Genomic DNA, 15,819 nt, shown 5'->3' on the forward strand with positions numbered 1-15,819 from the left:
CTCTAATTTGCTGTATGGCCTTGGACAGATAACTTAAGCCCAAATTTTCAAAAGTATACATTATTTTTGAGTGCCCAATTTTAAACACTTGGGATCTGATTTTCAGAGGTATTGTGCTCCTACAACTAGTTAAATGAGCTATATTGTTTGCAGGCATTTTCTTCTTATAGATGGTGGAGGGATCTATTTATATTCCTATGAAGGACGATTAATTTCATCTCCAAAATTTCCAGGAATGAGGACAGATGTATTAAATGCCCAAACTGTATCTTTGAGTAATGATACTCTTGCAATAAAAGACAAAGCTGATGAAAAAGGTATGTTTACAGTTTAACGTTTTCACTTTGGCTAGCAAGTTACTTGCAAAGTGTTAAAAAGCCGATAATTACATGTGCATTTGATATCTTTCATTCATACGTAGCACATTCATGAGTTAAAAATTAGGCCTGAAACAACACTTTTTCATATTAATTTTGATTTTTGTTTTTGAAGTACTACTAATTTTTCAGTAGTTGCCTACAGGACAGTATTTTTGTAATGGGGAAAAGGCATGTTTCTTCCACAACCTTCCACTCTCCAGTTATAGGCAATGCCATGTGTGACGGGTTCCCCCTGGGGTGCCACCTGGAACTGGGGTACTACTGAGCCTTCTGACCCACCAGCCTGGACTTCCTCTCATACTGTGCTGCTGTGACAAGCTGCAAAGCCCCCCAAACTTGCACTTTCACCAGCATTTACACAGGTAGGGATACACCCAGCTGCAGTTACATGCAGGGCTCTCTAACCACCAGCTTCCCAGCCTAGGACCCCAGAGCAGTACCATCCTGGCCTGGTCAAATCTGGTAAGTATATGGGTTTAATACCCAGTCCACCTCTCCCTCAATGTGAAGAGGACCATACACACTTGTGGTAACCAAGCTGAGATTTTCACCAGACACCTTAGTCAAACACACATTGGTTTGGATTAAAAAATGAAATAAGTTTATTAACTACAAAAAGATAGATTTTAAGTGATTATAAGTGATAGCAAATAGATCAAAGCAGATTACCTAGTAAATAAACAGCAAACTGAGCTTAACATACTAGATAGATAGGATGTGAATTAGCAGATTCTCACCCTGAGTGATAAACAGGCTGACAGATTCTTAAGGCAAAAGCTGCCTTTGCTGTGCAGCTTGGGTTTCCCAGGTTTTCATACACAGGCTAGAACTCCCTTTAGCCTGGGACCATCACTTCCCCCAGTTCAGTCTTTGTTCCTCAAGTGTTTCCAGATGTGTTGTTGTAGGGAGAGTGAGGTACCATCATGATGTCATTTCCCCCTTTTATATCTTCTTCCCACTTGCAAGAAAGCTCTTTTTTCTGTAACCTGAGTCAAACAGTTCCCATTGTATAGTGCTATCTCTGAGAGATTTTCTATTGTACACTGTTCCTGGGGTAATCTTTGTGCTTGTGTGCATTTCCTCAATAAGCCATTAACATTGTTTGGCCTTTTTATTATTGTACCTGAAAGGCTGCTTGTGGGTGTTTTCAACCTCACAAAATGTTTCAGTAACACATACATAGCCAAACTTCATAACTTCATATATGATGATAGTACATACTATCCAATGAGATATTAATGTCTAGTAGATCAACACTTTTAGACTGATCCCTCACAAGGCATACTTTGTGCAACACATATCCTAATTATATGACAGTGGTGAATAAGGGGGTACCAGGGTGTCACACCATGGAAAAACCAGGAGTCATTTGCAGTGAAAATTTCAATCATTTCTCACTCTCACACATGGTTCACTATAGAAATACTGATGTGGTTACTGTTTTCCCTATCTGCTTACTGATCTCAGGAGCCAGCAGTGCATTAATTGTGATGGATTGTAGCCTTCAGATATTCTTTGGTTTGGTCAACTATTTTTCAGCAATGTTAGTTTTATGTGCAGCTTTTATGGGGTTGTGACTCAGTAGTGTTTCAGAGAAATATTTGTTTATAATTGTTTACAATCTTTTACCGGTGGTGTTTTAATTTCTAACACTGTCACAAAATCTTTCTCTCTCTCCAAATGAGCAAACATAAAGTTCAGGCATCTTTTTTGTGTTAAAGATTTTGAGGAGTTCTGCCTCCTGATTCCCCCTTTCGTTTAACCACAGAAGGGACTGTGTAGTTGTCTCTTCACCTATTGAATTTTTTTTAGTCTGCTTGATAAGGAATCAAGAATACTGATTCAGAGGGCAGAGTATTTTTTCTATAGTTATTCATGAGTCATTGGCAGCAACTATGTGTTGTATTCAATGTGTTTTGTAGCAAAAAAATTCTACTTTTTTATTTTCTAGAGATTAACAATCCTTATTTTCTTCTACCAAGGAGATCTAGAACTAAAAGTGCCTACGGACTGTATTTAGGACCACAGACTGCTGAGATATTTTAATTATACCAGATAATTTCTTCCATAGTTCTCTCCTCTGATCTAGAATTACCATTTCTAAGAGGGACAGAATAGTTCAGTCTTTGAATCTATTCCTTCCTTTGTCTCCCTGCATACTTCCTATAAAAGTGGAATCGTGGAGATGTTTTTGTTTGCTTTGCTTTGTTCTGTAGATGCTTGCCCACTAAGAACCAGCCTTAACACCACGTCATATCACATAGATCACAGAACAACTAGCATATGGAAATGGCTTTTACTGTCCTCCTCCTCTATGTTTTCCAGTAAATAGATCTCATAGATGGCATCCCTTTTTATAATTAGGTTCTATGAATAGTGTTATATACTACAGAACTGTCTTGGTCCTATGATACCAATTTCAGAATTGTACAGGACTAATGGGAGCAATAAAATTCTGGACTCCATTTTGGATTTGCTTCTCTAAGAAACAAGTCCAAGTAGTCACTTCTTAAAAGTTTGAAAGCTCTGACTTTTGCTATTAATATGAATTTGAGCATTGCCTATGTTCAAACCTGCATTTCCATTTGAAAACAAAGGTTTTTAAACTTCTCATAGCCACTGTACGAACTTGCTCCTCAGGGCAAGTCCAACATGGAAGCTTCAAGTGTATCCCTGTAGCCACTTGTGAAAGTAAAAGCACTTCATTTTTGTTGGAGCAAGAGTAGTCCTAATTATACTCTCTCGCTAAAATGCTCACCTCACTAGCTGGGGTGCAGTTTTGATGTGTCCAGAGGGACAAAAGGGGGGCACCCGTCTTCCCTTTTTTTGCAGGTGGGATAGGGAAAAGAGGGAAATTCTCAAGCAGGAGCAGCTGGGGCAGTGCTACATACACTCCTCCTGGTTCTCTCTCTCTCTAGCATGTGTCTTGTTCTTTCCCCCCCTTCATCCTCTAAAGGTAGGGGACTATCCCACATGGGATTCAAATGATGGAGCCTGGACCCACCTACTCCCACTGTCATTGCATAGTGGAGCTACAAGAGGCTGGATGAGTGGCTCCTCCCAGCTGGGGGAAGTGAGTGGGTGGTGCTTCAACTTGCTCTTACTGTTTTGAGTAGACATTTTGAGCTCCATTTGCTGCATTGGCGAGTCACTGGTTTGACTCTAGTCCAACCCCATACTTACCCACACTTATGTAGTGAGCTAGACCTCTTATGATGTTCAGGGTTAGACTGATCACTAAACTTTGTTTGGGGTCCAGAAGTGATTTTTCCCATATGGCAAAGTTTACAAAGTACTATGAGGGTTTTTTACCTTCTATCTGTGATCCAATTTTGGAGTTTTAAATTACATTGTTGTGACTTTGGCAGGTTCCAGTGCAGTTGATGGTTTTAAAGTGTCTGACATGAAGTCCCTCTAACCCAATGTGCTGTTTAGGCATGGTCCTCAGACTTGCCTCAGACTTCCCCTTAGGTTTGTATAACCCAGGGCCGTTGGTGCCCAGCTGAAGTCCACGCTAGAAAAGCCTTGCCAGGAAGATGGGGAGAATGGTCCCCATTGGTCAAGGGTTTTAATAAAGTTGCAGCTTCAATGGTTAACCATACTAGAGCATACATGTCTCATTGTTTCTGTCTTCACATCAGCATAACATTTAAATATTTTAAAAGGAGCCAGAGGTTGATGTGGCATGAGTGTATGGCTATCAAAATGCAAAATCTGACAGTTCCAGGCATATTTAAAGGGACAGCACTGCATATGTGACTCATTGGTTGCTAAAGGTTCTGTTCAATAATGTAGTCCTTTCAACCTTATTCACATGTATCAGACAGTTCTAGCAGCTATCACTTATCCAAAAAAGTGAAATCTGAGCTTCTTTTATTTCAGAGTCTGACAGTTATTAGGATGGGTTTGGGTTAGAGAAGCATATCACCTTTCTTCTTATAGACTATTTCATAGACACTGCAAACATGGTCCATCTCTTTCATCACAATCTATCAGTCCCGTTACATTTACTGTATGCTTCAGCTTAACAAACTTGATGTCTGCATGTCTTTGTTATTTTTTCTGTTCTGTGATCTTGCTGACAAATGCGTCATTGATAGCTTGTAGTATTCACTGGAATATTCACAGAGTTATGACATTTGGACTTAACAGGTGTTTCATTTATAGGGCATATAGGTATTCTGATACTTTAAAGGAGATTTATCTAGTTGCAGTCGTCTCTTGTCATTACTTCATGGCAAAGTTGTGCTCGACTATACCTACAGTTTCACAAGAGCGTCTTTTCTAAAACAAGCCATTGAATTGTCAAAATGGACAGTCAAGAAAGTGCTCTTGCTTTTTAATTAGCATGGTTAGAAAATTCCCTGCCAGCAATCTCAACTGCCATTACATTAACCTGCACAAGTAGTCCCATTTCCTAGACATGATGAACTTGGTTTTCAACAGCGAGTTCAGCTTTAGACTTACTTATCTTGCAAATAAACAACAAATGTACTTTCTTTTGCTCTAAGGAAAGAAACTCAGAATGAAGTACTAGTGCAAAGGACAAAAAAAGGTCCTGACAATGATCAGCAGTGAGTTAAACTCCATAATAATGAATGCACAGTGAATTACTCAGAATAAAAGCTGCAACTTCAATTACACAAAGAGTAAAGTATCTATGAACATTTAAAGCAGCACTTCCCCAAGACAGAGAAAAGTGGGTGGGAGGAGGACTCTCTCTCTCTGCATTTAGGTGAGGGGGATTTGTGCTCCTTCTCATTGCTTAGTTCAACCCCCAGTTGTAGATCCTTATCTTTTGTGGGGCAATAAACACATTATTCCATTGCAAACCATTATTTACAGTATATCAATATAATTTTATTACCTATTTTATTTCTTTTATGAAAGTATGCTTTGGGAGAAAGTAACCTTTAGAGGCAGGATATTAAAGACCTATAAAAATTTTAATGTAAAAATTAAAATGGATTTTCATTAGTAAAACTCACATTTCACTATAAATTATTCAGAGAAGCATTGACTAACAATAAATTATACATATGTAGATGAAAGATACATTTTACTTCTGAGATAACATTTTCTTCATTTTATTGTATTGTTCATATAAAGAAACTTCATTTTATTGGTGTACTAATCTTTGGTACAGCAGGGATAAATTATGGCTTGTGCTATGAGTATTTTTAAATACAAGGTTTGTATAAATATATCCATAAATATCACGTTATGTATACACACACACACACACTTTTGAGGGCACTCACACAAGTTCCTCTTCTGTTGCTTCTTTCACTCTATCCATCTTTATGGAGAAAAGGGTGTGTCTTTCTCCTGACCAGTGCTGCAGGCCCACTCTGCAAGTCTTGCCAGCCAGTTCTGAGCTTGAGCTAATCAGTCACTTTCAGTGCCTCATCAAAGGAGGGGTCAGGGCCGGCTTTAGGCCAATTCCACCAATTCCCCCGAATTGGGCCCCGCGCCTAAGAGGGCCCCGCGCCCAGTGGCAGGGCTGCCGGGGTGGGGGCAAGTGGCCGAGAATCCCTTCCCTGGCTAGAGGCTCCTTTTTAATTTTTACTCACCCGGCAGCGCTCCGGGTCTTCGGCGACACTTCAGCAGCAGGTCCTTCACTCGCTCTGGGTCTTCGGCAGCACTTCAGCAGCAGGTCCTTCAGTGCCACCAAAGACCCGGAGCGAGTGAAGGACAAACCGCCGAAGACTACGAGTGCCGCCCGGTGAGTACAAGCCCAAGATGTTTTTTACGTGTTTTTTCTTTTTTCAGTCATCCTTGCCGGGGCCCCGTCAAAACTGTTCGAATCGGGCCCCGCACTTCCTAAAGCCGGCTCTGGGTCTGTAGGTCCTGTTCTGGTGGCAGCTGTCAGTCAGGATTAGCCAACTCTAAAGAGGATTATCTCAATGCGGGGTTGCAATAAGGGCAGTAGAAAAGAAAGCTCTGTTTAGGTGAAAACACCACTAGAGGTATGTAATAGTCTTGCAGAAGGCCAGCACAGGGAAAGATTGAAATCCTGTGCCGAGAGATTGTTGCTTTTCTCAACTAGGCCTTTCCTATTAAGCCCACTGTAGAGGTGGTCCCTTTTCCTCTCCCCTGTCAGAAGGTGAAATGTGTAGCTTCCCATGATACAGCTTGCTCAGTCAGATCCTTCTCTGTTTTCTGGGAGCCCTTTGTCAGTGGCCCAGAAACAGGGTTCTGGCCCACTGCACTACTCAAACAGACTTGGAGGAGGATGAAGAAACTGTTCTCAGAAACAGATGCAGACCCTTTTGACTCCTCCACATGGTTTCTGCAGGAGAATGGAATATCTTCATTAAATCTGTAGACTATTATGGAAAAGGGGGACATAGTCATCCTCTTTCTGGATGTTTTCAATGGAGAGAGAACCTTTCAAGATAAAAAATTAGGTTTCAGATGCTTGTAAGGAGTTGTTGGGATTTTCCAGATACTAATGTGGCTTTTCCTAAAACACTCAGTAAGCATTACAGATTGGGCAGGATATTCATGTCCTCATTCTGTGTGTGGTAGTTTGTACAAAATCCTCTTCATTTCATTTTCTACTGTCATTATGATAGCAATAGTATTGGTTTGTATAATAAGATCAAGAATTAAGGTCACGTAGACAAACCATGCACAGAAATGAGAGCAAAGCACCTCGTAAGTAATAACTCACTTTTGTTTGCATGTTTAACCATCTGCAGAAAATAACACTCGTACACAACCCTTTCTTTCTCCTCTGTAAGTGCTACCAACGACCTCAGGAGAACACCTGTTCTCACAACCTTTTTTCCTCTACCGGTGAAACCAACGACCTCAAACCAACATCCTGTATCCTGAAAGAAACCCACAATAACATATTATTAATACATTAACAGCGCCATCCTTTGGAATAAAAATATTCATACGTTACAGGGTTCGGATGGTAACATACAATTTACAAGGGCAAAGTTCAAGTGGAATATGATGTCATCAAACCTCTGAGATGTGTCTCTGACATTATTAACAATTTTCTTATGTTTAATTTTTGCTGAATCATGTACAATTTTACAGAAATGTTCATAACAGTGAGATATTACTTTCCTCACTAGCTTTGAGTAGCCCAGACCACATCTGTCAGAATATATGTAAGCTTGTTCTTCCATTCTCCCTCTTTATGAGCCGTTTGGCCAAATCAGAAGTACAAGTTATACACAAGCAAAGTATTTAGACATTCAGATATGATACAAAAGTATAAAACCCAAGCATACATCATGTAGAATTTATGCTCATTTATGATAGTGCGAAGTTATGGCAGGTAGGAGGCTTCCAGGCCACAAAGCAGCTGTAACTTCCCTTCATCAGAGTGGTTGCACCAATGAGCAGCAGAGGGCTTGGATGGGCCCTTGGGCACTATAAAAGAGAATCACAGCTTTCTTCATCTTCCTTTAAAAAAAAAAAGTCCCTAGTCCTTTTTCTTTCAAAAAGACCGTGGAAAACATAAATGGGTGGATTTTTGGCAGGGGTAGAAGGAATGTGTGGTAGCGATAGATTTTATTTTATTTGTTTATTTATTTATTTTAGAGGAGGGGGAAGACAGGAGAATGTTTCACAAAGTTGCATGTATCTCTAAGGCAGAGGATTTTTGAAGGATCCCTTGTTAAAATTTTGTCACCAGCTGGATGAACATGATGATCCCGAACTAATTTCTGCATTCACCTGCATCATCTAGAAATTAATATAATTGTTAGACTAATGTTAATTAGTTAATATAATTGTTAGATTAATGACTGGTGAACTATCACAGAAATGTCCAAATGGAATTTTCCCCTGAATGAGTTTACCATATTTCAACATTGTGGCTAAAATAAGCACTCTGATAAGAAAGATTGATGTTTAAGAATTTTGATGGGTCAAATTTTCAATATTCAAACTGAGATTTTTCCTGCAGTCAGCAGCATATAATGAATAAGTGTACCGACTTTTAAGATTGTAGTTCACTTGTCAATATGAAAATTAGATGTTCAAATCAGTAAATTACCCTGTAATAAGCCTGTATATTATATTAAATAATACAACAGAAAGCTTGGAAAATCAATGAAGAGTTTGGAAAGTCTGTCAAGGAGATATCTGATCTACAGAAATGTTGAAATCTAACAAATATGATCTATTTCATTATTTAACACTACACCTTTTATTTTTAAAGTTATCTACCTGTTTGAAGCATTATCTGGGAAGCCATTAGGCGATGGGAAGCCTCTTACCCACAAGGTAATGTACATACTGTAATTTCACCTTTCAAACTGCATCTTTTATCTAGGAAGAAAGAAGTAACTATTAGGGGGTTAATATGATACTTAATAGAAAATATTTTGACAAATCTAATTCTTTTATAATACAGCACAAATTAGACTGATGTATATACTGTGTTGATATACACAGTTGTAGAGTACAGATTGGAAACCTTGGCTTTGTATAATGTTATATTTCTCACATCCCCAGGAGATCAAAGTGAGCTTCAGGAGAGTTTCAGAGGAATAGTGCTAAGGGAGAACTACAGTCTGTCATATGTTTCAGTGAAGCTGACCACTTGAATTCTCTCTAGTCTCACTCCAAAGCCACTTGATTAGCATCTGCTTAGCTCAACATTGAAGTCTTTTGCACTATTTCTTTGTTCTGCTGTCAGAAGAGAGGAAAGAAGAAATGGTGCTGTTGGTCTCCATGCACAGTCTTTCTCTTTGTCTCCTCTTAAAGAGTGGTTGAACAGAAGATAGGGTTACCATACGTCCGTTTTTTCCCGGACATGTCCGGCTTTTCGGCAATCAAACCCCCGTCCGGGGGGAATTGCCAAAAAGCTGAACATGTCCGGGAAAAATACCGGCCGGGCACTTCCTCTCCCGCAGCTGCTCTGCTCCTCCCCGGACTCAGACTTCGGCTCTGTTTAAGAGCCAAGCTGCCCGAGCCAGCGCTACCGGCTTCGGGCAGCCCCCATGCCTCCGGACCCTGCGCCGCCGGAGCAGAGCAGCTGGAGCCGGGGAAGAGAAGTGCCCGGCCGGCGGCTGGGGTCTGGAGGCACGGAGGCTGCCCGATGCCGGTAGCGCTGACTCGGGCAGCTTGGCTCTTAAACAGAGCCGAAGTCTGAGTCCGGGGAGGAGCAGAGCAGCTGGAGCCGGGGAGGAGAAGTGCCCGGCCGGGGGCGCAGGGTCCGGAGGCATAGGGGCTGCCCAAAGCCCGAGTGCTACCGGCTTCATGGTTTGCCGGGCAGCCTCCAGACCCTGCGCCCCCGGCTGGGTGCTTCCCCTCCCGGGCTCCAGCTGCGCTGGGGAAGCGCCGGCCGGGGGTGCAGGGTCTGGAGGCTGCCCGGCAAACCGTAAAGCTGGTAGCGCTCGGGCAGCCCTTTTCGCGTGGCTGGGAGGGAGGAGGGGGAGTTAGGGCGGGGACTTTGGGGAAGGGGCGGTGAAAGGGCGGAGTTGGGGCGGGGCCGGGGTGGGAAAGGGGCGGGGCTAGGGCCCGTGGAGTGTCCTCTTTTTTATTTTTTAACTATGGTAACCCTAACAGAAGACATTATCTTGGAGACTTAACCTTGTTTCGTCTCGCCACTTTCTTCCCGGCAGTATAAGAAGGGCCTTGCAGGCAGTGGAGTAGACATCATGCAGCTCTTGTAGCATGCAGCATCAGCATCATGCAGCATCAGTTGTAGCATTTTTGGGCAAGAGGCACAGGTGCTCCTTCTCTTCCTTTATGCTGCTTTATATTTATTTTTCCTTCAGACTTTCAAGCGACTCATCAAGCCTTGGTGCTCCTGCAACGTAACAGACTATGCTCTTAATGGATTATTATATTAATCTTGTAGGAAATTAACTTCTGTAATGCTATACACTTAAAAAAAATAGTTCTGGGGCTAAGACAACCATAACAGGAATTTTAAAAAATCCAGTTGTTGAATGGTAATAATGTATGTCACATTTTTTTTTAGTGGATCATCACTTTCTTTTAATGTAGCATGATTCCTCCTATATGGATCTATCTGGCATAAACAATCAAGTGTTTTCTCTTTGTATTTTAGACAGAGATCACCGAAATTGCCCTTGATCAGAAGGGACTTACAAATGAAAGAAAAATTGTTTTTATTGATAAAAACAGAGATCTTTATATTACTTCTGTGAAGAGATTTGGGAAAGAACAGAAAATTATCAAAATTGGTAAGAACCAAGCCAAAATTACAGTAATCTGCATTCTGGCAGCACACATATTTTGTCTACAACAGGAGTGTTGGAAGCTCTATTATTTGATTAATTTAAAACTTCACTTGAAAGAACACTGAGGAATATGTTGTAGGGTACAATTCTGCTGTGGCTACTTGGGATGAATAAAATGAACTGATGTCATTTCCATTTCTAACTTCTGTGGTATCCAGCCACACTGAATAAACACATTACTTGCGTATTTTTTTATTATGCTCAGAAGTTAAATAGGTAAATTTTTGACATTTAAACTGTCATCACTACATTTCAGAGTGAAGAGCGCAAAGAGAATTATGAGAGAAGCCCACGTGTCCCTTAGAGCTGTTGTGTATATATGCTGTCTGCCTGCAGATTCTGAAAGTACTTGATTCAGAAGGTTTTCTTCACAACCTCCAGCACTAGAAACATAATATTATTAAATAAAAAGTGAAGTTCTGGAGAAAGTGATGTGGTCATCCAATAACCGCCCAACCTGTATTCTGGTCACTTATATTCATTTTGAACCTTGCCCTCCAAAATACAGTGTATGAACTGCCTCTGTAGTTTGTTCAGAAACAGTTAAAGAATAGACACTGCTCCCAGACTTGTGAATGTTTCGGTTAACAACAGTTGATAGTTAAGGCAATAAACAAAACTGAGCTATTTTGGCTCCATATATGTTAGAAATGGGAATATAAATGTCAGAAAAAGACAGAATAGGGAAAATTATTTACTATAATTAAAGTTTTTAAGAATAAATTGCAACTCATGCAGGAATAAAAATAAAACTTGCTTTTTTAAAGTAGTTGTTGACCTGTAAGGATAGCAAAATTCCAAGAATGTTTACATTTTTTGTGTTTATTGTGCATGTGCAAATACGTAATATTTGTTTATCTTTAAATTAAGGAACAATGGCACACACTTTGGCTTGGAATGACACATCCAACATACTTTGTGGACTCCAAGATACACGTTTTACAGTCTGGTACTATCCCAATACAGTTTATGTAGATAAAGATCTCCTGCCAAAAACACTGTATGAAAAAGATGCAAGGTAATGTATATTTTTACTCAGAATAATATTGCTGGATTTTTGTAAATACTGTGTTGAATTTTTCACTCAAATAATTCTTTACAAAGAAGGGTGTTAATTTAGCCACTTGAAATAGATGACAGTTGCTACCTTCAGAATTCCTGCTACATCACTATTTCTGGATTAGGAAAGGTTTAACCAAAGGTGTTAGCCATTCAAGGTGTGTACTATAAAGCTTTTTAAAAATGAATAAATGATAACTGTTTGAGGCAGAACACATAAGCACCTGAAAAGGGATGGACTTAAGCATGTGCTTTAAAGTTCCTATGCGCATTGGGGTCATAGTGCTAATTACTGTGGGAATCCCATTGCCTTCTTTTGGACTACTCGCAATAATTCGTGTTTGCAGAATTAGGCCCTTAGATCACAAATCAGTAACCAAATACTCTTTTCCAAAAACCTGTCTTTACGTATAGTTCTTTTAACATTCATGGTTCTCCATAACAGTGCTAAACTTGAGCATCAGCATGGTAAACAAGGCCCTAAATGTCATATATCACTTAATAAAACAGGGCATATGAAGGGTTCTGGAGCATCTAGTCTGCCTCAGATTTTCCCTGACCTCCTGTAAGAGGTATTTAAAATGTTCCAGCTTTGTGCCTTATTCATCAAAAATTGCTTTGTATTGGTGGGTTCTAATAAGTAATCCTTTGCACTTCTTTAGAAACTTCTATTCAAGCTTCTCAAAACGTTTTATAAACAATGATATATTTAACCTTACAACTCCCTATTAATTCTCCCATCTGAAGAGAAAAGTAGCACATATCTTCATTTTACAAATGGGAGAATTGAGACACTGTGGCATTAAGTGATTTGCCATAATGTATCAGTGGCAAAGTCAGAAAAAAAAACCCAGGTCTCTTGACTCCAGGTGCTATGCTCTTACCATTGTATAATGTTCCTTCCTTTTTAATAAATAATTCAATTAGGTTAAAATATTTGTTTTTTTTTAATTACTTCCAATATTTTGATCCAAGTTCATTCTAGATAACAACTGAAAATATTGTAACCACCTTCCCTGCCGGATATCACTGCAAATAGTGTGATACACCAGTCCCCTTTAGATGTTTGGTACAATGAGCTCAAGAGCAAGCACAGTAGGTGCTCCAACCACTAGCCTATAGAAACTCTAGCACTAAGTTGGTTCCTATCAAACACTCACATACATTAGGTAACTGTGGTTCCTTTATTTGACAATTATAAGAAGAATAAACCAACAGTTTCTAATTCAGCCTAATATAAGTGTAATGAGATAAGAGTCTTGCCGGGACCCCTGCACACTGTTGTCCTGATTTTAGACTGCGGCTTTGTGACCTCCTGCAGGTATTGCTGGTCCCTTTCAAGAGAGTATGGCTCTGCCCAGGTCTTAGCCTTCCTGTACAGATCCCAGGATGCTTGCTTCCCAGCCTTCTCTCCTCAGTCAGCTACCAGGCTGTTGTCTCTGGCATATTGCTCTTGCTTTCACTCAGCCTCCAGATTTCTTGATTCTAGTCCTCTCTGAGCTCTGGTTGTATTTCTTTCCTGTGCTGGAGGGATTATGGAACCCTTTACAGGCTGGATTTTGAATTGGGTAACGCATTACTGAGCTAGTAGATTTGTTACAATATATTTGGCCCAGAACTAATTTAAAAGACAAATTACTTTTTTTCTAGGGTGTAATCACATAAATACAAAAGCTCAAATCTTAATCAGACTTTTCTTTAAAAACATTTTGCCTTTATGTTTTAAAAAATATAGTAGTTAATTGATATGTTACAGCATTTCTGTATTGTCAGTGAAAAATATCAAACTATTTATTTATTTTTCTCTGAAACATTCATAGTTATCTAAGTATAACTTTCGGATTTCAAGTCATTTTCTGCAGTCTCTGGGAATAGCTCTACAAAATAATAAAAAAACAATTCACTAAGAAGCACAGTTCACTGTTTTCCTCTTCTTACAATAATCCTTGATATTAAATCATTCTCACTCTCCCCAAGGTGCTTTTTATTTCATAGTTAAACTTCATGACTCAGTACAGCCCAGAGCTTTTTATCCACATTTGTATGTGCAATTTCAACAGTTAAATGTGCAAATTGGGCATTTTTGCAAATACCCAAATTGTATTTCCACTTGCAGTGGTTGCACATGACAGTGTACATGTACAATTTTGCATCCAAATACTATATTCCAACTTTTAAAAATCTGACCAAAAGTTGTTTTAGATTTAAACTCCATTGCACATATCTATTTAGTTGAATTTATAATAACTATTTAGATGTTTCTGTTCTGTTTGAAAACAAAGTTAAGAAAAATGTATCAATAACTCTTATCTAATTTGAAAATCACTAATAGCTTTAAACTCCAACCATTATTTTCAATGAGAAAAAAAAATTAACGTGTTTTACTTGACTTTCTTTCAACAGCGAATTTAGCAAAAATCCCCATATAGTACGTTTTGTGGGAAATCAAGTAACGATCAGAAGAGCTGATGGCTCACTTATTCATCTCAATATGTCACCTTATCCAGCTATTCTTCATGAGTATGTTAGCAGTTCAAAATGGGAAGATGCAGTCAGATTGTGTCGCTTTGTTAAGGTAATTTTTAATACTCTACAGTATTCTCATAAATTACATTTGTTGCCTTTGTTTATATTTTCAAACAATATGTAGTAATAGTAATTATATATGTAAATGTTCTAACCTATTTTCTTTCTTCAAGCTGTTTCTTTACCTTATAGAGGTTTCTTATTATTTTAGGGCTGATCCAGAAAACACTTACACATGTGATTAATTTTACTGATGCAAATAGTCCAAATGATTTCAGTGGGACTATTCACAAAAGTGGAGCTAGTAATGAGCATAAATGTTGTCTGGACTAGACTCTTACATAGCCAATTTTGTAAAAATGTTCTGTTCCACATCTAGTTACCTACAATCTTTTTTAAAAAACATTTCTTCCCTTTCATTTTCTTTTTCCTCACTTTCTTTCTGATAATTTAGACAACAACAGCAGATGAGGTGAGTGTAGTAGTATACTTTTTTTAAAAGGCATTTTTCCTCCCCCCATTAACACTTATAAAGGAATTTTATCTTCTTATATATGGTTATCATGATTTATAAACAAAACTGTATCTTAAAAATGTTTTCTCTATTTTCTATATTATTTGAATTGAGTGGTCAATATACATATTGAGCTAATTTGGGATATATTGTGATGTTTATATTGAGTTGTTTCCCTTATCTGAAGGTGGATACAAATGTTTTTATTCCAGTATTTGGCAGTTGAGAATTGGCATTTATAATTTCAAATGTAGCACTGACAGAAATTACACTGTGTAATTTCAGTGCACCACTTCTTAAGAGCCTGTGACTCTTATTTGCATCTTTTTGTAATTTTTTTAAAATACCGGGAAAGCACACACGCACTTATACCATCTATATTGAGTGGTAATACTTTATGTATAATATCCTTTCCACAGAAGTATAGTTATAGCTTCCAAGTCAGGGAGGTTTTTGGCATTTATAACTTTTCATGATTGCTTACTATTTTCAAGGATGGATTGCATTCAATGATTTTAGGGTACTTAAAAGATAAATTGGTTAAAAGTTGCAAAGATCTTTCCTTCCTACCTTCTCTGGCCACCATCCCCTTTCACCTTCCTACTCCCTTTCATCAATCTTTCCTCAGCTGCCCTTACCTGCCTACAGATAAGCAAGACAAGGTGGATAAGGTAATATTGTTTATTGGTGAAAGAGACAAGCTTTGGAGCTTACACAGCTTGAAGAAGAGCTCTGTGTAAGCTCAAAAACTCTTCTCTTTCACCAACAGAAGTTGGTCCAATAAAAGATATTACCTCACCTACCTTGTGTCTCTAACATCCTGGGACCACACAGCTACAACAACACTACATACTAGAGATGAGCATGGTTTTTCTACTAAGAATGGCTGTAAAATAGGGGTTTTTTGTTTACATTGTGTTTCGAAACTTGAATTGAGGGAGGATCTGGGTTTTTTTGACAACCAATGTGATCAAAAATACCTCACAGTTCTTCTTCGATTGTTTGCTCATATCCATTCCAGTGTAGGTGTGCATGTGCTGCATGCACCAGCGCCAAAAGTTTTTCCCCTAATGGTATTCAGGGGGTCAACTCTGGTGCCCCC

At 39.0% G+C, this 15,819-nt stretch overlaps 1 protein-coding gene across 5 annotated transcripts in view; it reads left to right on the top strand.

Moving 5' to 3' along the window:
• IFT80 (intraflagellar transport 80) overlaps positions 1-15,819 on the top strand; it is a 180,741-nt gene that overhangs the window by 146,408 nt on the left and 18,514 nt on the right. For all 5 annotated transcript variants that reach the window (XM_065556886.1, XM_065556888.1, XM_065556889.1 and 2 more), the window contains 5 exons: positions 154-317; positions 8,566-8,630; positions 10,426-10,561; positions 11,489-11,636; positions 14,081-14,252. In XM_065556886.1, the coding sequence (XP_065412958.1) occupies positions 154-317; positions 8,566-8,630; positions 10,426-10,561; positions 11,489-11,636; positions 14,081-14,252 (685 nt within the window). The remainder of the gene's footprint in view (positions 1-153; positions 318-8,565; positions 8,631-10,425; positions 10,562-11,488; positions 11,637-14,080; positions 14,253-15,819) is intronic.

The sequence above is a fragment of the Chrysemys picta genome, chromosome 9 (assembly GCF_011386835.1).
Source record: "Chrysemys picta bellii isolate R12L10 chromosome 9, ASM1138683v2, whole genome shotgun sequence".
NCBI lineage: Eukaryota > Metazoa > Chordata > Testudines > Emydidae > Chrysemys > Chrysemys picta.